The sequence below is a fragment of the Rhinatrema bivittatum genome, chromosome 5 (genome assembly GCF_901001135.1).
Source record: "Rhinatrema bivittatum chromosome 5, aRhiBiv1.1, whole genome shotgun sequence".
NCBI classification, from domain to species: Eukaryota; Metazoa; Chordata; class Amphibia; order Gymnophiona; family Rhinatrematidae; genus Rhinatrema; species Rhinatrema bivittatum.
In genome coordinates this window covers 94,595,440-94,618,178 of record NC_042619.1, presented here as the reverse complement: position 1 = coordinate 94,618,178, position 22,739 = coordinate 94,595,440, and the positions used below count along the sequence as shown (strand labels likewise).

Genomic DNA, 22,739 nt, shown 5'->3' with positions numbered 1-22,739 from the left:
GTACCCTTTGCAGTTGTCATGCAGCTCATGCTTACCCCGGAAGTTTTTTTCCTTCATTAATTACAAATATAGCAGTTTATTATACTTGGCACGCTGTCTGCACGGGGTAGAAGGAGTTCTGAAATTCATTAAGAAAGAAGAGTGCTGTGGAGCAGTGTGAGGACAGTGTAAAACTTAGGTTGATAACGGTGGCCTTGTCCAGAGTAGGCCATGGGAGTTTTCTTATCTCACTCTGGCAGGAGGTGCTGTGAGTTTCCTGTGCGAAATAAGGAGCGTATGCGGCTTTCCTCTTGTTGTTTGACTTCCTCCCCCATACAAGACTGTTCCCAGCATGGAGATTATCTTTGCATCTTCAAACATGGCACAATCTACTTCCTTAAGAGTTTGATGTATTCTTAAGGGTCAGGCTAACTACCGCTCCCCGAGGTCATCTCTTCAGTGCAGTTATATCACAGAGCTGGAGTGCAGAGCTTACATAAAATGGTGCAATATTGAAAAGTGGCACATAGTATATATAACAGAACCTCTGATGATTATTGCTTAAATGCATCCCCACTACTAAGAAACTTCTCTGATTTGATGTTGGTAATTATGCTGCTATGTGCTTTCGGTTTCCTGTTGATACACAAGGCAAAAATTTGCAACTTTAACTCCCACCCACTTTTTCCTGGTTTAAAATGTTAAAATAGAACTAATGACTTCTGGCTGACTGCATGGTGTTCTTCTCAACTTTTTAAAAGAGAAATTAGTTATCAAAGTAAGACCATGGGACTGCAATCAGGGTCAGTATCTAAAAGGGGAAAATAAATGTTCCAAAATTTGTTGACATGTTCTTTAGTAAAAACGTTTGGGTTTTTTTTTTTCAATAAATTGCCACCTATATTTAGTACTTTAGGAAAGAAAGGCAAGGAAATACTCTATTTAATTAGAGTTTTCTTCACTGAAGGATGAGTAAATCTAGGGAACAGCCTCTTAGGAGACAGCTTACAGGGAGCCCAACATTCAAACCTACCTGAATTTGTGCATGTAAATAGATGCACAGAGCTTAATGAAAGGATTTTATTGACCTTGTGGTAGGAGCTGCATAGCATATATAATCACAGATTTCTGCTCCGAAAGCACATGGGTGTATTTCAGTTCCAATACAAGAGAATGCATTCTTTCTCTACCCAATTTTATAAACATACTCATGTATATTTTACATGCAAAATAATTGTGACGTTGTGCAAATGCGAAGGCCAACATTTTATAAAGTATTCTCATGTACCATTTTGAAAATAGTTGCTCGTGAGCTTGGAATCACCAGTTCAACAATACCTCCACCAGTTTACCCACTCCTTCTCCAGTTCACCTAGACCCTCTAAAATTTCACCCTGACCCCCCCCCCCCCCCCCAAAACTGCAGACAGCACACAATTCCAATTTCACTTGCACAAGTCTTGTAAAAGTGTACAAATAAGTTTGATAATGTATACACGTACAGTATATTTCTATCAAAATAGCAACTACAGCGGGTACTTCTGAACCCCACCCTGGAATGCCCTAGACCACCCTTTACTTTCCCTGATGACATATACGTGCAAAACCATGTGCACGTATATGTATGTGAATACTCTATATAAAATAACATATATGCATGTACATTCTACTTATGTGCATATCTGCTATTTTTACCAGCAAAACCCCTTTGAAAATTCTCTCCTATGGTCCCCCCCCCCCCCCCCATATTCTGTGTTTATGGGGGTAAAAATCCTTGATGAATCGAGTCCTTCAAGTTGACAATTCATGAAAAAATGAAACTGAAAGTGTCCCTAGTAGCAGGAAAGAGACAGCAAAGCCGAAGATGAAGTAAGGTCTGTGATGTAAAATAGATCCCAGTGGTCATGCTGTTGTTGTTGTTGTCTGCTGTTTCTGTTTAACGCGATTTTAGTAAAAGAGACAGGAACTTTTCTTCACTCTTGATTGCCGTTTGAAACCGTGGAGACAAAGTGGACTTGCTCTGAAGGCTTTAGTTCTTCATTCCTGCGCACCGTTCCCCTTGATTCCTGTCTTTGCTGGATAGCGTTCGTATTTCCTAATTTGGGGGGAGGGGGTAGCAGAGGAAGGAGAGGAATTAGAGTTTCAGGGGCTTTATGCTCCTGTTTCTTTAGCCTGCACATATCTGGCCGATATTCAAACACAAGGTGGTCACATACTTTTTGATTTGATATCAAAGCTTGTTACATGGCTAAAAATGCATGTGCACGTTTGCACCAGCTAAAAGAATGGTATAAATAAGGCATATATTTCTGAAACTTTAACATGCACATGTACATTTCACCTTTGACCTCCCTCCAGGGTGCTTCCTTTTACCACAGCTAAAAAGCATACCCTGTGAACATACGTGCGTATGCGCATACTTTTAGCTGGTTGACCATCCAGCAGCAGGTTCAGCCATTCTATAACGCCCCATTTTACCTGCGTAGTTCCCAGCTAGCCTTTGAAAATTTACTGCCTTATGTTAGACAATTATTTTTCCTGAAATAATGCATATGCGGTAGCTACGTGCCAACTAATATCCTAGCATTTATGTTTTTTCCACTAAAGTCAATATTGGGTCATACTTAAGGAAACATTAATAAGGTCTAGCACTTTTTTGGTTGTTATTTTAGCTTCTGTGAATATGTGATACGTGTTCAGCTTTGTTTTCTGAAACCTGAATGCCTGGAAATGCTGCATTATAAAGCTAGGGTGAGCATATATTATCATATTCCTGTGGTGTGACCCTGACCTCTCTACTCTTGGTCTCCAATTCAGACTAACATACCTGGTGCTTATATCCTGAATGAGAGAAAGATATTCACTAGGAAAAGCCAAATCGACCAATCTGATTGGCCACCTTGATATATTTTTTTGGTATGCAAATCCCTCCTGCAATGGGTTGAATTAAGCCCTTGAGAGTTATTTTATTCATTTGGAGGTTGGAAACCAAAATAGGTATTCAGGGGCATTGAGCGAATATCTTAATTTTTTCACTTATGCTTTGTATTTTATTCTTAATGTTGTATGTTATTTTATACAAATTAAGCATGTTTTCTTTTATATGGAAACCGCATCAAACATTTCATGTAAAAAGCAGTATATGAAGTTTTCAAATAAATAAATAAAAGATAAAATACACTATCCTGAATCTGGGAAGAGGAACCTGGGGACTCTGCATTGCAGCAAATAAACCAATGATGGCAGTTTAATGAAGAATTTTATAAAAATTCCTCTTCAAGATGTGTAATCTATTATTTAGTACTCAGTGCAGGTGCAAGGGTCCGCAGCTGTCCTAGGAGGCGATGACGTAATGGCACCACATGATCTCTCTCTCTCTTTCTTTCTTCCCGCACCAACCCGAATCCCACAGATCAAACATCAGAAACCTCCAACCCTGCGACCTGTTCCAGCTTTATTCCTCTCCACCCTTGTTTGCTGCTTTAAAAAATGCTTCCCTCACGTCCGACTACGGTGCCCCGCCCACTTCCGGCACCTAGTCTGCCTAATGCTCCCACCGGCCCCTGTTAGTACTAGCACTATTAGTCGTTTATATAGCACAACCAGACGTATGCAGTTCTGTACAGAAACACATAAGAGACAGTCTTTGCTCCATGGAGCTTGCAATTTGACAAACAGAAAAAGAGGTTCAGGATTAAAATCATAAAGATTGCTGGGATATCTAATCTGCCTCATTATACTGTGCATAAGGCTCATTATCCCTTTTCTGACTTGCATAGTTACATATGGTTCAAAGGCCCTGGGTGTCTGGAACCTGTAATCCATGCATAAGGGAAATTCACTTGGTACAACACAAAAAGCAGACATTGCCAATATTCAAGGTGCACGGAGATCACAAATATCTTGCAGAGGCAATGGGGGAGCCCATAAACAGATGGTATGCTGTTTCAGCAATGCCCATGCTATTTTTGTAATGGTATTGGTCATACTGAGAACATATATTGAACAAAAACATCATGGCCCAGCCCTTGGAGAGAGGTGGGAAGATAGCACTGTCACCACTACCAAGCAGGGCAGTATATAAAGTAAATGCATTTTTTTCACACCCTGATGAAACCTATTTTGTCAGTTATGTCCAACAATAAACACTGTAGATCCCAAAAGGCTTGAGACTGGTTATGGAGAAAAGGGGTAACCTATGTTAACTAGGGATGTGAATCGCTTTTTGACGATTTAAAATATCGTCCAATATATTTTAAATCGTCAAAAATCGTTAGAGCCGCGATACAATAACATTCCCCAATTTATCGTCAAAAAAATCGTAAATCGGGGGAAGGGGGAGGGGAAGGGGGAGGGCGGGAAAACCGGCACACTAAAACAACCCTAAACCCACCCCGACCCTTTAAAATAAATCCCCCCCCCCCCCAACCCCCCCAAAATGCCTTAAATTACCTGGGGTCCAGAGGAAGGGTCCCGGTGTGATCTTTTACTCTCAGACCTCGGACCTCCGTGCGTTGTAGAAACAAAATGGCACCGGTGCTACCTTTGACCTGTCATATGTCAGGCCGGCGCCATTTTGTTTTTTTGTCCCCCGACGTCAGGAACTTAGGAGATCGCTGCTGGACCCCCAGGGACTTTTGGCCAGCTTGGGGGGCCTCCTGACCCCCATAAGACTTGCCAAAAGTCCAGCGGGGGTCCGGAACGACCTCCTGCAGTCGAATCGTTTTTCCGTACGGAAAAACGATTCGCGGTAGGAGATCGCTCGCGGACCCCCGCTGGACCCCCAGGGACTTTTGGCCAGCTTGGGGGGGCCTCCTGACCCCACAAGACTTGCCAAAAGTCCAGCGGGGGTCCGGAACGACCTCCTGCAGTCGATTCGTGTTGCCGTACGGCCGGCGCCATTTTTGGCTGGGTTTACCCAAGTTGCAACTCCACTCTCCACACTTTGACTGGGGTTCATTACAGCAGACGAACTGGGGCTCCCATTGCCACAACTAGTGCCTGCAACGCGTTGATCCACTACTGCGCTTGCCCTTGGCAACAACCCTAGTAGGGCTTCCTCCACAATACACTGATTATTCTGACATGTTCTCCAAGAAGGAGGTTGAGACTCTGCCTTTCCATAGGGTTTATGACTGTGCCATCGATCTGCTACATAACACTGAAAACAAAGCCTTTTGGGAGAGTATATCCTTTATCCGGCCCGGAAATGAAAGCAATGTCTCAGGATCAGACAGCTTGCAGTTTCTCTTACAACCTTTGTTTCAACCAACAACCTTAGCAGCTAGACAGCTGCAGGACTGTATTTGAATGTAGTTTCAATAAAGCTTCTCTGTTGTTCAATAGCCTACATAAGAACATAAGAAATTGCCATGCTGGGTCAGACCAAGGGTCCATCAAGCCCAGCATCCTGTTTCCAACAGAGGCCAGAACCAGGCCACAAGAACCTGGCAATTACCCAAACACTAAGAAGATTCCATGCTACTGATGCAATTAATAGCAGTGGCTATTCCCTAAGTAATATTGATTAATAGCCATTAATGGACTTCTCCTCCAAGAACTTATCCAAACCTTTTTTGAACCCAGCTACACTAACTGCACTAACCACATCCTCTGGCAACAAATTCCAGAACTTTATTGTGCGTTGAGTGAAAAAGAATTTTCTTCGATTAGTCCTTAAATGTGCTACTTGCTAACTTCATGGAATGCCCCCTAGTCCTTCTATTATTCGAAAGTGAAAATAACTGAGTCACATCTACTCGTTCAAGACCTCTCATGATCTTAAAGACCTCTATCATATCCCCCTCAGCCGTCTCTTCTCCAAGCTGAACAGCCCTAACCTCTTCAGCCTTTTCCTCATAGGGAAGCTGTTCCATCCCCTTTATCATTTTGGTTGCCCTTCTCTGTACCTTCTCCATCACAACTATATCTTTTTTGAGATGCGGCGACCAGAATTGTACACAATATTCAAGGTGTGGTCTCACCATGGAGCGATATAGAGGCATTATGACATTTTCCGTTCTATTAACCATTCCCTTCCTAATAATTCTTAACATTCTATTTGCTTTTTTGACTGCTGCAGCACACTGAGCCAACGATTTTAAAGTATTATCCACTATGATGCCTTGATCTTTTTCCTGGGTGGTAGCTCCTAATATGGAACCTAACATCGTGTAACTACAGCAATGGTTATTTTTCCCTATATGCAACACCTTGCACTTGTCCACATTAAACTTCATCTGCCATTTGGATGCCCAATCTTCCAGTCTTGCAAGGTCCTCCTGTAATGTATCACAGTGCTTGTGATTTAACTACTCTGAATAATTTTGTATCATCCTCAAATTTGATAACCTCACTCGTCGTATTCCTTTCCAGATCATTTATATATATATTGAAAAGCACCGGTCCAAGTACTGATCCCTGAGGCACTCCACTGTTTACCTTTTCCACTGAGAAAATTTACCATTAATTGGCCACCCTCCAGTCTTCAGGTACAATGGATGATTTTAATGATAGGTTACAAATTTTAACTAATAGATCAGAAATTTCATTTTTTAGTTCCTTCAGTACCCTAGGATGCATACCATCCGGTCCAGGTGATTTTCTACTCTTTAATTTGTCATTCTGGCCTACTACATCTTCCAGGTTCACAGTGATTTCGTTCAGTTCTTCTGATTCATCACCCCTGAAAACCATCTCCGGAACTGGTATCTCCCCAACATCCTCATTAGTAAACACGGAGGCAAAGAATGCATTTAGTCTTTCTGCAATGGCCTTTAGGGATGTGAATCGTGTCCTCGATCGTCTTAACGATCGATTTCGGCTGGGAGGGGGAGGGAATCGTATTGTTGCCGTTTGGGGGGGTAAAATATCGTGAAAAATCGTTAAAAATCGTTAAAAATCGAAAAATCGAAAAATCGAAAAACCGGCACATTAAAACCCCCTAAAACCCACCCCCGACCCTTTAAATTAAATCCCCCACCCCAAATAACTTAAATAACCTGCGGGTCCAGCGGCGGTCCGGAACGGCAGCGGTCCGGAACGGGCTCCTGCTCCTGAATCTTGTCGTCTTCAGCCGGCGCCATTTTCCAAAATGGCGCCGAAAAATGGCGGCGGCCATAGACGAAAAAGATTGGATGGCAGGAGGTCCTTCCGGACCCCCGCTGGACTTTTGGCAAGTCTCGTGGGGGTCAGGAGGCCCCCACAAGCTGGCCAAAAGTTCCTGGAGGTCCAGCGGGGGTCAGGGAGCGATTTCCCGCCGCGAATCGTTTTCGTACGGAAAATGGCGCCGGCAGGAGATCGACTGCAGGAGGTCGTTCAGCGAGGCGCCGGAACCCTCGCTGAACGACCTCCTGCAGTCGATCTCCTGCCGGCGCCATTTTCCGTACGAAAACGATTCGCGGCGGGAAATCGCTCCCTGACCCCCGCTGGACCTCCAGGAACTTTTGGCCAGCTTGTGGGGGGCCTCCTGACCCCCACGAGACTTGCCAAAAGTCCAGCGGGGGTCCGGAAGGACCTCCTGCCGTCCAATCTTTTTCGTCTATGGCCGCCGCCATTTTTCGGCGCCATTTTGGAAAATGGCGCCGGCTGAAGACGACAAGATTCAGGAGCAGGAGCCCGTTCCGGACCGCTGCCGTTCCGGACCGCCGCTGGACCCGCAGGTTATTTAAGTTATTGGGGGGGGGGGTTCGGGAGGGTGGGGGATTTAATTTAAAGGGTCGGGGGTGGGTTTTAGGGGTTTTAGTGTGCCGGCTCACGATTCTAACGATTTATAACAATAAATCGTTAGAATCTGTATTGTATTGTGTTCCATAACGGTTTAAGACGATATTAAAATTATCGGACGATAATTTTAATCGTCCTAAAACGATTCACATCCCTAATGGCCTTATCTTCCCTAAGAGCCCCTTTAACCCCTCTGTCATCTAATGGTCCAACCGACTCCCTCACAGGTTTCTTGCTTTGGATATATTCACCATTCCCTTGGATATATTCCCTTGGATATATTCACCATGCTTTGGATATATTCACCATTCCCTTCCTAATAATTCCTAACATTCTGTTTGCTTTTTTGACTGCTGCAGCACACTGAGGTGATGATTTCAAAATATTATCCACTATGATGCCTAGATCTCTTTCTTGGGTGGTAGCTCCTAATTTGGAACCTAACATTGTGTAATTACAGCATGGGTTATTTTTCCCTTGAACTTATCCACATTAAATTTCATCTGCCATTTGGATGCCTAATTTTCCAGTCTCACAAGATCCTCCTACAATTTATCACACTCTGCTTGTGATTTAACTACTCTGAATAATTTTGTATCATCTGCAGATTTGATTACCTCACTCATCGTATTCCTTTCCAGATCATTTATACATATATTGAAAAGCACAGGTCCCAGTACAGGTCCCTGAGGCACTCCACTGCCCACCCCCCTCCACTGAGAAAATTGTCCATTTAATCCTACTCTCTGTTTCCTGTCTTTTAGCCAGTTTGTAATCCACGAAAGGACATCGCCACCTATCCCATGACTTTTTACTTTTCTTAGAAGCCTCTCATGAGGACATTTATCAAATGACTTTTGAAAATCTAAATACACTAGATCTACAGGTTCACCTTTATCTACATGTTTATTAATCCCCTTCAAAAAAGTGAAGCAGATATGTGAGGCAAGACTTGCCTTGGGTAAAGCCATACTGACTTTGTTCCATTAAATCATGTCTTTCTAAATGTTCTGTGATTTTGATCTTTAGAACATTTTCCACTATTTTTCCTGGCACTGAAGTCAGGCTAAATAGTCTAGAGTTTCCTGAATCGCCCCTGGAGCCTTTTTTAAATATTGGGGTTATATTAACCACCCTCCAGTCTTCAGGTACAATGGATGATTTTAATGATAGGTTACAAATTTTTACTAATAGATCTGAAATTTTATTTTTGAGTACCTTCAGATCCCTGGGGTGTATGCCATCCAGTCCAGGTGATTTACTACTTTTCAGTTTGTCAATTAGGCCTACCACATCTTCTGGGTTCTCTGTGATTTGGTTCAATCCATCTGAACCATTACCCATGAAAACCTTTTCCAGATCGGGTATCTCCCCTACATCCTCTTAAGTAAACACCAAAGCAAAGAAATTGTTTAATCATTCCGCGATGGCCTTATCTTCTCTAAATGCTCCTTTAATCCCTCATTCATCTAACAGTCCAATTGACTCCTTCGCAGGCTTTCTGATTCAGATATATTTTAAAAAGTTTTTACTATGAGTTTTTGCCTCTACAGCCAACTTCTTTTCAAATTCTCTCTTAGTCTGTCTTATCAATGTCTTACATTTAACTTGCCAATGCTTAATGCTTTATCTTATTTTCTTCTGACGGATCCTTCTTCCAATTTTTGAATGAAGATCTTTTGGCTAAAATAGACTTTTTCACCTCACCATTTAACCATGCCTGTAATCATTTTGCCTTCCATCCACCTTTCTTAATGTGTGGAATAAATCTGGACCTTGCTTCTAGGATGGTATTGTTTTAACAATGTCCACGCCTCTTGCACACTTTTTTTCCTTTATAGCTGCTCCTTTCAGTTTTTTTCTATTTTTCTCATTTTATCAAAGTTTCCCTTTTGAAAGTTTAATACGAGAGCCGTGGATTTGCTTACTGTCCCCCTTCCAGTCATTAATTCAAATTTGATCATATTATGATCACCATTGCCAAGCTTCACCCCCCCCCCCCCCCCCCCCCCCCCCCACTGTTACCTCTCTCTCCAAATCCTGTGCTCCACTGAGAATTAGATCTAAAATTGCTCCCTCTCTCATCAGTTCCTGAACCAATTACTCCATAAAACTGTCATTTATTCCATCCAGGAACATTATCTCTCTAGCATGTCCTGATGTTACATTTACCCAGTCAATATTGGGGTAATTGAAATCTTCCATTATTACTGCATTACCAATTTGCTTAGCTTCCCTGATTTTTCTTAGCATTTCACTGTTCGTCTCACCATCATAGCCAGGTGCCCTGTGTTTTATATATAATAAAACGATGTTTGAAAATATGGTAACCTGTTTTAAAAGACATTTTCATTGTGTCAATACATGTGGATGTTTGTTGGAAGGTCTAAAATAAGTTATAGCTCTAGTGCCTTTGGTAAACCTCTACAGTGTCATCTCTTGAACATCTCCTTCATCTGTCAGTCAGAATGCTTGCTGAAAGCTGAGATCTTGAATCAGTGTACATGCTAAAATGTTAACACTTGGAATGAGGCTGGTATTAAATTTTAGACCTTAGTGAGCACACATTAAAAAGCAAGTGGAAGAGTACATATCACTACTTTATATGCACCCACTAAAGTCTGATCTGCATCTGACATCCTTTCATTTACATGTGCATACATGCTAATTTTAGCATGTTTATGCTAATGTCTTCAGCATTCACTTTAGCAGCATGCTTGGGACTTAGTTCATAACACACTTTTCCTTGTACACACTTAAATACCTTAGTTTGCACACTAAGCTCTAATGTATATGCCCTTAAATTCTCAAGAAAATCACACTAAATTGGACATGCACAATCCTGCTTAATATTAGCATGCATATGTGCATAAAATATACAAAAGAATGATAGTGAGTTGATCAGCTGGTTTAGTGACTCTAATCACAAAACCTGCTAAATTTACTGAGCTAATTGAACCGTGGCAAATTTAGCATCAGCAGGAGTTCAGATATTAAATGCTAGCATGCCAGTAGTGCTGGCTCAATAAAATATAACACTTGGGGGGAGGTTGTGTCCTCAGGCTGACCCATTAGTTCATACAGTGACCTTGCAGATCCACTTCAGTCCCCACAAATAAGAACTCCCTCAGATTAAGGCCCCTCCCAGCTGAAGAAGCCTTATGGATTGATATGGTTTAAATTAAGGGTCCTGAACTTTAAACCATGAGGGCCACAAACAGAATTTCCACAATGACTATGCATGAGATATATTTGCATACCTTACTGCCATTGTATGCAAATATTTCTCATGCATATTAAAAACAGACTAGTGTACAGCTGTCACGGTTCAGATTTGGGGACCTATGCTAGGGAGTGCCATTTGAAGTTTTGCAACAATGCTAGCATGCGGTAATGAGCCGCCCTCCTACCAAGAAAGATTTTGAGGGGGCAGAGCTAATGAGTTGAGGCATTGGATGGAGTGTTTGAAAGCATGGAGAAATGTAGGAGTGAGGAACTGGGAGAAGGGATCTTAATCGGGGGGTGCCTTTTTTTTGGGGGGGGGAGGGATTTGATCAGGAATGTAGGTCAGATCACGGCTGATGCAAGAGTATTTGGCACTCTAAGCAAATCTTTAGTCATGCACCTCCTGCCCCAACTTGCCTAAGGATGGCAATTCCAGCATAGCACTCCTTCCTACGTTACGCGTGCCGCCTGCGGCAGACTCGTGGCGTGGCCCTCTCACCTTCTTACACGGACTCCAGCTCCTGGTTCCTCTTCACTGGCGGCGGTTGGCTGCCAGCTCCGACCGCGGGTCGCCTCCGGTGCCTCTGGCTCTGCCATGGTCCCCAGTGTTGCCAGCCAAGATGCCCCTGCTCGTCGAGCCTCTCCACATGGCCCGCGGAGAGACGCCGCCATCAGCACCACGCCCCTCCCTAGGTGCGTGCATGTGCATCACTAATCCTTTTAAAGGGCCCGCGGCAGAAACCTGGCCATCGCCAGAGATGTTGACATCAGACTCTTCAGTGTATATAAGCTCAGGCCTCGCTCCATAGCATTGCCTTTGCAACAGGTCTCCTCATACTCCTCATACTCGTTGCTGATAGAGAATCTTCTCTACTTCGTGTTCCTGATTCCTGTGGTTCCTGGTTCCTGTTTTCCTGTTTTCCTTGTTCCTGCCCTGTCCATGTGTTGGACTGACTCTCTGGATTTTGACTCTGCTTTGTTTGACTACTCTTCAGCTTATCTCCAGTCCCAGACTTCTGCTACGCTTGACTATGCCTGCCTTCTCCATGCCCTGACCATTGCCTTGATTGACTACACCTGCCTTCTCCATGCCCTAACCATTGCCTTGATTGATTACGCTACAGATTTCTCCGTGTCCAGAATTCTACATTGCTTGCCATGACCTCTGCTTGCTGCCGGCCCTGATCCCAGCCTGTCAGTGACACCTCCTCTGGCCTATTCCCTGGACGTAGACTTACAAGGCTCCATCCTTTCTTTGCTTAAGCGCCTCCAGTTACTTTCCGTTCCATTGGCGCCTGAGTTCCTGTACCGACCCCAATCCAGGGTAGGACTATGCCACCTATCGACTGCTGTTTCTGGGCTGAACCACCTTTCTTCACAAACCAACCTCAATGCCTACCTAAGTCCTGCCAGCCCGGCACCCAAAGGCTCAACCCACAGGGAACGAGGGCTGGTATAGGTGAAGCTCCAGTGACCTATGGGTCCCCACTCCACCTGCCGATGGTGGGGACCCGTAGGTCCCTACCTATGGGTTGCTTCAACCCCACCTCTGCCCAAGGGTCCACCTCTGACGCAACAGGCTACAAAGGCCATGGACTTGGTGGAGCCACGTGCCCTCCAGGCCATCCCAGGCCTGGCCTCCATGGTACAAGAACAGCAGCAGTTTCTTGAGGCACTGGCCTCCTCCATGGATCGTCTTCACACCCGGGTTGATGCTCTTACAAATAATCCGGTTCCTCTTCCGGCTCCTCCTCATGCACAGCCACCTCCATCGATGCCTTGAGCCTTGTTGGCACTTCCAGCGCCCCCATGCTTCAATGGCGACTCCAGACTCTGCAGAGGGTTTATTAATCAATGTTATATGCAATTCGCTCTGCAGCCTTCCGTCTTCCAGGACGAGTTGACAAAAGTCACATTCATCCTATCCCGCTTTGAAGGGAAGGCGCTGGCCTGGGCTTCTCCCCTGTGGGAATGCTCGGACTTTTTGCTTTCCAGGGTAGGGAAGATTTCCTTTCTCTTACTGGCTTTTTCATATAGGGATAGATTTTAAAAAATAGCGCAATTGCATACTTTTGTTCGCGCACCAGGCGCAAACAAAAGTATGCTGGATTTTATAAGATACGCGCGTAGCCGCGCGTATCTTATAAAATCCGGGATCGGCGCGCAGCCTGCCTCGGTTCCCTCTGAGGCCGCTCTGAAATCGGAGCGGCCTCGGAGGGAACTTTCTTTCGCCCTCCCCTCACCTTTCCCTCCCTTCTCCTACCTAACCCACCCCCCGGCCCTATCTAACCCCCCCCCCCTTTATCCATGGATTTACGCCTGCCAGAGGCAGATGTAAATCCGCGCGCGCCAGCGGGCTGCTGGCGCGCCAAGACCCGACCCAGGGGCTGTTCCGGAGGGCGCGGTCACGCCCCCGGAACGGCCCCGGGCCGAAACCACGCCCCCGGGCCCGCCCCCCAAATGCCGTGTCACGCCCCTGAAACGCCGCGTCATTTGGCGACGCCCCCGACACGCCCCCTTACAAAAGCCCCCGTCCTGGGGCTCTGTGCGCGCCAGCGGCCTATGCAAAATATGCGTGCTGGCGCGCGAGGGCCCTGCTCGTGTAAATCCGGCTGGATTTACGTGAGTAGGGCATTTTCAAAGCTTTGAAAATACCCAGTGGAATTTACATGTATAATGTATATGCAGACTTTACCACTATGTGGATTGTTTGAATATTACTTCATATTTGCATATTCTGCATATCATTAGCATATCAGTATATTAGCATGCACAACCTACTCAGCCTCTTTATCATGGTCTAGTGCCATGCAACCTGTTTTTTTTTTTTTATTTTACTGATTTTTCTGAAATGGCAACTGTATTCCAATTAGTAACTGAGAAAAATTCACTAAACACACGATAGAACTCTTGAAGTTGTTCATTAGAATCATCATTACTATGCAAAATGTAAAATACAAAAAAATGCTACAGAAAAGTCCTACATCCTTGGGGAATGGGTGGGTAGGGGAAGGGAGTTGTTGGTTTTTGAGGGTTATTGTCTCCTGATTTGACTATAATGTATGTACTTCATATGACATTCTCTTCCATCTCACTGGCTTGGTCATGCTCCCAGCATGTTTATATGGTGTATATGTTTGCTGGACACTGTTTCTTCTTCATACTGTTTTTCATATTTTATCTTTCCTATTTTTGTTACTGTACAATTAATAGAATGGAAGCATGTGAATAATAATGAAATGCTTAACTACAAAAAGGTTTATGATTTGGGATGCTTTTCTACATGATTTTAGCTTTTGAAGTCCTATGCACATAGAACCATTTCATTTCAGGGAGCATCCAGTGTCTGCATTTAGGGGTAGATTTTAAAAAATATGCGCGGGCATACATGTGCGCACGCTACGCCCACGGGATTCCCCCATTCCATACCCTCTAGCCTGACCTTCCCTCCCCTTAACCCTAAACTAACTCCCTCCCAAATCGTTGTTTCACCTTTTGCACCTGCCTGGAGGCAGGTGCAGGTTGCGCGCAATCCTCCAACACAGCGGCAAATGGCCGCTGTGCCGGAGGCCTCTGGCCTTGCCTCCACCCTGCCCCACCCCTTTTGTAAAGCCCCCCGGACTTAGATGCATCCCGGGGCTTTACGCGCCTTGCCGGGCCTTTATAAAGTAGGCCCTGCACGCATAGGGTTTTTAAAATCAGCCCCTTAATGTGCAGGTAGTCCAGCTCAGGCCAACTTTAACAGGGGCATGCACCTGCTTTAAGAGCTTGGCAGCAGTGACTTTGAGGGAGCATTGCTGACTGCAGCTCTCCAGAGGGTTTCCACCCCTGACCATGGAGAGAAGGACACTTCCACTAGCTTTGAAGGGGCACTGCTGACTGCAGTGCTCTAGGGGGTATTAGGAAGAAGGTCCACTCTCTCAGCAGGGAGGGTGCTGTTCCTGGTGCTTGCACAGGGCGCTACTAGCACTAAAGCTGGTCCTGAGTCCAAACTTTTGATTGGCTGAACAAGGTCCAATGCTTTAGACTGAACTGTGTTTTATAGGATGGCATGCTCATTAAAAGAAATATTCTGTTGTTCCAAAAGGAAACTTACGATTGCATCTGTGGCTTTACTCTACTGCTACCATGTTGAGATTAAATGCCCTAAAATATTCTCCCCCTTTATTCACAGGTGTGACTTTCATTCCAAAAGAAATTCTTTTGTCTTAAGTGCTGGTAACAACAGCAGCAGCAGTAGCAGCAACACAAGGAACAGAATTCAAAGCATCAGTGAACGAATGGAGATAATTAAAGGAAAAAATAAGGTATTATTGTTTGTGAAAAATATTATGGATATATCTAGTGTGAATATCCCATCAGATAATTGGAATCAATTGAAAAATTAATTACATGTTGAGAGATGCATAAAACTGAGATTACTGCATCAATACAAAACATGCATACACATCAGAATGAATTGAGAACTGGAGGTAGGCACTAGAGATGTGAATCGTGTCCTCGATCGTCTTAACGATCGATTTCGGCTGGGAGGGGGAGGGAATCGTATTGTTGCCGTTTGGGTGTGTAAACTATCGTGAAAAATCGTTAAAATCGTGAGCCGGCACACTAAACCCCCCTAAAACCCACCCCAACCCTTTAAATTAAATCTCCCACCCTCCCGAACCCCCCCCCCAAAATGCTTTAAATTACCTGGGGATCCGGCGGTGGTCCAGAATGGCGGCGGTCCGGAACGGCCCCCTCAATAGAATCGTGTTGTCTTCAGCCGGCGCCATTTTTCAAAATGGCCGCCGCAAAATGGCGGCGGCCATAGACAAAAACGATTCGACGGAGGAGGTCGTTCCGGACCCCCGCTGGACTTTTGGCAAGTCTTGTGGGGGTCAGGAGGCCCCCCCAAGCTGGCCAAAAGTTTCCTGGGAGTCCAGCGGGGTTCCGGGAGCGATTTCTTGCCGCGAATCATTTTCGTACGGAAAATGGCGCCGGCAGGAGATCGAGTGCAGGAGGTCGTTCAGCGGCGGTCCGGAACCCCCGCTGAACGACCTCCTGCAGTCGATCTCCTGCCGGCGCCATTTTCCGTACGAAAACGATTTGCGGCAAGAAATCGCTCCCGGAACCTCGCTGGACTCCCAGGAAACTTTTGGCCAGCTTGGGGGGGGGCCTCCTGACCCCCACAAGACTTGCCAAAAGTCCAGCGGGGGTCCGGAATGACCTCCTCCGTCGAATCGTTTTTGTCTATGGCCGCCGCCATTTTGCGGCGGCCATTTTGAAAAATGGCACTGGCTGAAGGCAACACGATTCTATTGAGGGGGCCGTTCCGGACCGCCGCCGTTCTGGACCACCGCCGGATCCCCAGGTAATTTAAAGCATTGGGGGGGGGTTCAGGAGGGTGGGGGATTTAATTTAAAGGGTTGGGGGTGGGTTTTAGGGGGGTTTTAGTGTGCCGGTTTTCCTGCCCTCCCCCTTCCCCCGATTTACGATTTTTTAACGATAAATCGGGGGAATTGGTATTGTATCGTGGCCCTAACGATTTTTTGACGATTTAAAATATATCGGACGATATTTTAAATCGTCAAAAAACGATTCACATCCCTAGTAGGCACTGGGAGCATAATACTACTATCCAATCCATTTTAAACACTGTCAATTTGATATTCATGCAGCCAGTATTCCCAACTAATATTACATTTTTATTGACACAGGCAGCTTCCTCCTTTTCTTTTTGGGATTCCAGCTCAATCAGACCCAGGGCGGGGATTTGGTGCTTTGAACTTTCATTCACAACTACCCAGGGATATTTTTCCTATTTTATATCCCTTTCCAAATTTCTTTGACTATGATGACAGTGTCCTGCCAGGGGTAGTATGCCAAGGTTCCATCTGCAACCCTGTAATCAAGGGCCCTAAATACAGTTGTTGTGGTTATACCAGGAGAGGTATAACCAGTAGAAAAATGGAGCAGATTATCCTTGTGTACAGGGAGTTGGTGATGCCTTGCCCAGTTTTGGGGACCATACCTCTGAAAGCATATAGATAGATTGGAAGTAGTCCAGAAAAAAGCTACCAAAATGGTACAGCATTTATACCAAAAGTCAGATGAGATGAGATTTAAGAACCTAAATATGTATACCCCAAAAGAAAGGATAAGAGAGAAACTTTTAAATACCTCAAAGATATAAATAATGCATAAGAAACAAATGTTTTTCAGAGGGAAGAATGCTCACAATATGAGGCTCCAAGGAGGAAGACTTAGGAGCAACATTAGAACATATTTCTTTGTAGAAAGGGTGATGGATCCATGAAATGGCCTCCCACTAGAGACAGTGGATACCAAACAATAATGGAATTCAAGAAAACATAGGATTTATTTATTTATTTATTTTTGAAGTTTTATACACCGACATTCATGTGGAACATCATGCCGGTTTACAATTAACAATAAAATAGGAGAAATTACATTGAAACAGGGAGGGGGTAAGGGGAGAAGGCTAGAAGGAGAGGGAGGAAGAGTAAAGAAGGAAAAAGCAAGCAATGGAAAATTAAAGGAACAATTATATGGTAAGCAGCTGCTATAAGTGGTTACCAATATCAGAAAGAGTATAAGCAAAATTAGAATATTTACAATCTAAATAATTACAAAAACACCATTGAAAATAGCCATGGATACATCAGAGCAATTTTATACAGTGTACTATCTTAAGTGGACGCAGAGGTCGACTGCTAGGCGAAGAGTAGGGCAAGGGGGAGCGGAGGGGAAAACGGGAAAAGGGGCGGATGGCTAGCTGAGGGAGGGAGGTAGAGAGGTAGGTAACGGTTAGACTAGGTAGGGAGGGAGGTAGGGACTAGGTAGGGAGGGAGGTAGAGAGGTAGGTAAGGGTTAGACTAGGATAAGCACAGAGGATCACTAGTTCCAAAAAAGCGAGAGGAAAGCCAGAGATCAATTATCTATGGATCCATGTCCTGACTGGTTGTTGAAAAAGCTTCCAGAGGAATTGTTAACCCATTTAGAATGGCTGGTCAATCAATCACTTGAGTCAGACTGCTATACAATAGAGATGTGAATCGTGTCCTCGATCGTCTTAACGATCGATTTCGGCTGGGGAGGGGGAGGGAATCGTATTGTTGCCGTTTGGGGGGGGTTAAAATATCGTGATAAATCGTTAAAATCGTTAAAACCCGCTAAAATCGTTAAAACCCGCTAAAACCCACCCCCGACCCTTTAAATTAAATCCCCCACCCTCCCGAACCCCCCCCCAAATAACTTAAATTACCTGGTGGTCCAGCGGCGGTCCGGAACGGCAGCGGTCCGGAACGGGCTCCTGCTATTGAATCTTGTTGTCTTCAGCCGGCGCCATTTTCCAAAATGGCGCCGAAAAATGGCGGCAGCCATAGACCAACAGGATTCGACGGCAGGAGGTCCTTCCGGACCCCCGCTGGACTTTTGGCAAGTCTTGTGGGGGTCAGGAGGCCCCCCCCAAGCTGGCCAAAAGTTCCTGGAGGTCCAGCGGGGGTCAGGGAGCGATTTCCCGCCGCGAATCGTTTTCCGTACGGAAAATGGCGCCGGCCATACGCGTATGTTATGTGGCTACTGTTGGATAAGGGGTATCAGAGTTTCTGGTCCTCCTCGATATATCATCAGCTTTTGATGAATTGCCATTGTCTTTTGCAATATCTGGTACAGCAAAGTGCGGAGGGGAAGACCTTAAAGTGGGTGGAGAAAAGTTGAATTCCAGTTCTGTATATCAGTGTCTTGATCTGTATTAGGGGTTCTGCAGGGGTCACCTTTGTCCCCCAAATTGTGTAATGTTTACCTTCTCATCCTGGGAAATATAATCAGGGTGCAAGGGGTGAGAGCTTACATCTGCTGATAATATACAGGTACTAGTTCCTTGGCTAGGATCCAGGGAGGAGTCCATTATTGAATGTAACTCTCTTTTTTAATTATGGCTAACTGAATGGGCTTAAGATTTTTTAAAAAATAAAGGCTGGATTTTCAAAAGGTTACATGTGTAAATCCGCCGGGGCTTTAATAAAGGGGAGGGGGCGGGGCGTGGGCGAGGCGGGACGGTCCGGGGGCAGGGTCAAGCTCCCGGCACAGTGGCCATATTGGCTGCTGTGCTTGAATTGCGTGCTGGCAGTCGTCCGGCATGCACAACTTACTTCAGGGCTGACGTAATTTGTGAAATAAAAGAAAGAAAGAAGAAAGATAGGGGGGGAAGGGTGGGGGAGGTAGGGGGAGGTAAGGGAAGGGAAGGTAGGGTTGGGGTAGGGAACGTGGGAAGGCTGTGCACCCCTATGCGTGCACCGACCCTTGATTTTATAACTTGCGTGTGCCTGCGCGCTCAAGTTATGAAATCAGGTGTACATGGGCGTGCGCTGGGTAGCACGTGCACATGTACGCCCACGTGCACCTTTTAAAAATCTACCCCCCGATTTTATAACTTGCGCGTGCAAGTTTTAAAATCCGAGATCGGCGTGCACAACTGTGCATCCCCTTGCGCACGCCGATCCCGGATTTTAAAACTTGCACGCGCCTACGCGCGCAAGTTATAAAATCGGGGGGTAGATTTTAAAAAGGTGCACGCGGGCGTACATGTGTATGTACTACTCAGCGCACGCACATGTACACCTGATTTCATAACTTGAGCGCACAGGCGCGCGCAAGTTATAAAATCAAGGGTCGGTGCGCGCATAGGGGTGCACAGCCTTCCCCCATTCCCTCCCAGGCCGCTCTGAAGTCGGAGTGGCCTTGGAAGGAACTTCCTTTTCCCCTAACTTGACCGTCCCACTCCTTCCCTAACCTTTCCTCCCCATAGCCCTACTCTAACCCCCCCAACATTTATTTTTTAACTTTTGCGCGCGCCGGCAGGCTGCCAGCACGCTATCCCTCGACACAGCAGCAATGGACGCTTTGTTGCAGGCCTCTGGCCCCGCCCACGCTCCACCCATGGACCACCCCACCCATGCCCCGCCCCCAGGCTGCCCCTTTAGTAAAGCCCCGGGATTTACACGCTTCCTGGGCTTTATGCAAGTCGCCAGGCCTTTTTAAAATAGCCCGGTGCACGTAAGATCGGTTACGCGCGTCAATCCTCTGGATTGACGCGCGTAACCTTTTTAAAATCCGGCCCCGGGCGTACATGTGCGCGTGCCGGGTAGTGTGTGCACATGTACGCCCGCGAGCACCCTTTTAAAATCTACCCCTAAATGAATAGAAAACTAAGATTCTTTGGGTGAGATCTGACCCATATGCAGAGCAATTTTCAAATATCCAGCTAGGAATGCCACAACTGAATTGTCTGCAGAAGTTAAGAGTTTAGGGGTTCTTAATAATTCTAAGTTGACATTTGAGAAAAAGCAGCCTCTAAAAAGGCCTTTACCAGCTCACGTTCCATGAAATAGGTACATCCATTTCTGTAGTCTTAAGACTTGAAAACAGTGGCTCAAGCCACTGTTATTTCACATCTTGATTATTGCAATTCAGTTTATTTGGACTTGCCACAAAGCATTTTGAGTAAGTTACAATTTGTTCAAAATGTGGCCACAAGGTCCATGATGTGCCTCAAATGCTGGGAAAGAGCATTGCCATTATTGATGGCTTTGTATTGACTGCCAGTCTTTTCTTGTATAATATGTTTTAAGATTTTATCTGTGATCTGATGCAGATTGGCAGGAATTGGGCAAACCTATTTAGGAGAGAAAGTTCAGCAGTATAGATCAGTTAGAACATTGTGATTATATAAAGAGCTTAGACTTGAAATCCCATCAATAAAAAAAAATTGATTACAAAATCTAGAATTAGGTCACAAACATTCTCGGGGAAAGCTCCTGATTTTTTAAATATTTAAACTGACTTACTTGAGGAAAGCCCTAAACCACATGCTTTACTTGAAGTCAGCTGAAACCTTGGATTTTTGGTAATTACATTTTAATAGTTTTTATTATATATATTAGAAGTTCCTGATTGCAGATTTGTTAATATGCTATGAGGGTTGAAGAAGGAGGGGCTACAGTTCTGGGGATTTTTATTTTTATAGCAAATGTATCAGGGCTAGGCAGAGCAGGCCAGTTGAAGGTATTTCCCCAGCAGGAGCAGTACAGAACTCAAGGGTATAGCAGTATAATTTCTTCTGCCTGGCTGACCACCTTCCCTTTGAGTTGAGTCCACAGGTTCTGGCGGCCAGCAGGACTTCACCAGCAGGGCACTAGAGCAAGGGTTCAGGTGGGAACAAGGCCAACCATGGTCTTGGCAGGAAGAAAATAAGGATATAGGAGCAGGGAAGCTAAAAACACAGTACAAGGCAGGACAAGGCAGGAACAAGGTGCAACACAAAGGAAAGAACATCCAAATAAAGAAGGTCACTGGAAGGCCTAACCAAAGTAAGGAATAAAGTTAGGACATGAAGACAAGAAAGACCAACAGGGGGCCTAAGATAAAGAAAAAAACAAGGTTGGAACATGCAGGCAAGAACAGAGTAAAACAAGAGCAGGACACACCAGAACTGGACTGCAAGGCAAGACAGGGTTAGACAAACAAGGGCAGAACTGGCAACTGGGAGACCTCAATAGTATAAGAGCAAGGAATAGACAGGCAAGAAGTTACACAAGTAGTTACACAATGTTAGGTTCTACCTTAGGAGTTACCACCCAGGAAAGAGATCTAGGCGTCATAGTGGATAATACATGGAAACTGTCAGCTCAGTGTGCTGAGGCGATCAGAAAAGCAAACAGAGTGTTAGGAATTATTAGGAAGGGAATGGAAAATAAAACAGAGGATGTCATAATGCCTCTGTATCGCTCCATGGTGAGACCACACCTTGAATACTGTGTGCAGTTCTGGTCGCCACATCTCAAAAAGGATATAGCTGCACTGGAGAAAGTTCAGAGAAGGGTGAACAAAATGATATGGGGCATGGAATGGCTGCCCTATGAGGAAAAGCTAAAGAAGTTAGGGCTGTTCAGTTTGGAGAAGAGATGACTGAGGGAGGATATGATAAAAGTTTACAAAATAATGAAAGGACATGAACAAGTTAATGTAAATCGGTTATTTACTCTCTCAGATAATAGAAGGACCAGGGGCACTCCATTAAGTTAAAAAGTAGCTCATTTAAAACAAATTGAAGAAAATTATTTTTCACTCAGCACATAGTTAAGCTCTGGAATTCATTGCCAGAGGATGTGGTTACAGCAGTTAGTTTAACTCGGTTTAAAAAAGGTTTGGATAAGTTCCTAGAGGAAAACCCCATAAACTGCTTTTTCAGTGATTAATAAGCAATAATAACCTGTGATTTATCTAATGTTTGGGTACTTACCAGGTACTTGTGATTTGGATTGGCTACTGTTAGAAACAGGATTCTGGGCTTGATGGACCCTTGGTCTGACCCCCCAGTATGGCATCTTATGTTCTTATGTCTTAAGGGCCACTGGGAGACAAAGGACAGGACAAGGGTAAGGCAAGGAATATACAGACATGCTAGGCCATCGGGAGATCCAGACAGGTTAAGGGCAAGGCAGGGAATACACAGACAGGATAAGACACAGGAAACCCTAGATAGGACAAGGGTAAGACAGGCAACACACAAGTAAGATAGGCCATTGGGAGGTCTAAAGAAAACAAGGACATGACAGGCAATACACAGGAAAGATAGGTCAATGGGAGGCCTAGACATTACAAAGGCAGGGCAAAGAACACACAGAGACAATATAGGCCATGGGAGGCCCAGATAGGACAACGGCAAGACAAGGAACACAAGAACAAGTCAAGGTATACACATAGGCAAGGGAAACAGGAATATTTGGCAAGGTAATGTAATCACAA

General features: G+C 45.0%; 1 protein-coding gene across 2 annotated transcripts in view; it reads left to right on the top strand.

Moving 5' to 3' along the window:
• Nucleotides 1–22,739, top strand: part of FLT1 (fms related tyrosine kinase 1) — a 379,855-nt gene that overhangs the window by 186,658 nt on the left and 170,458 nt on the right. For both annotated transcript variants that reach the window (XM_029602609.1, XM_029602608.1), the window contains exon 11: nucleotides 15,103–15,235. In XM_029602609.1, the coding sequence (XP_029458469.1) occupies nucleotides 15,103–15,235 (133 nt within the window). The remainder of the gene's footprint in view (nucleotides 1–15,102; nucleotides 15,236–22,739) is intronic.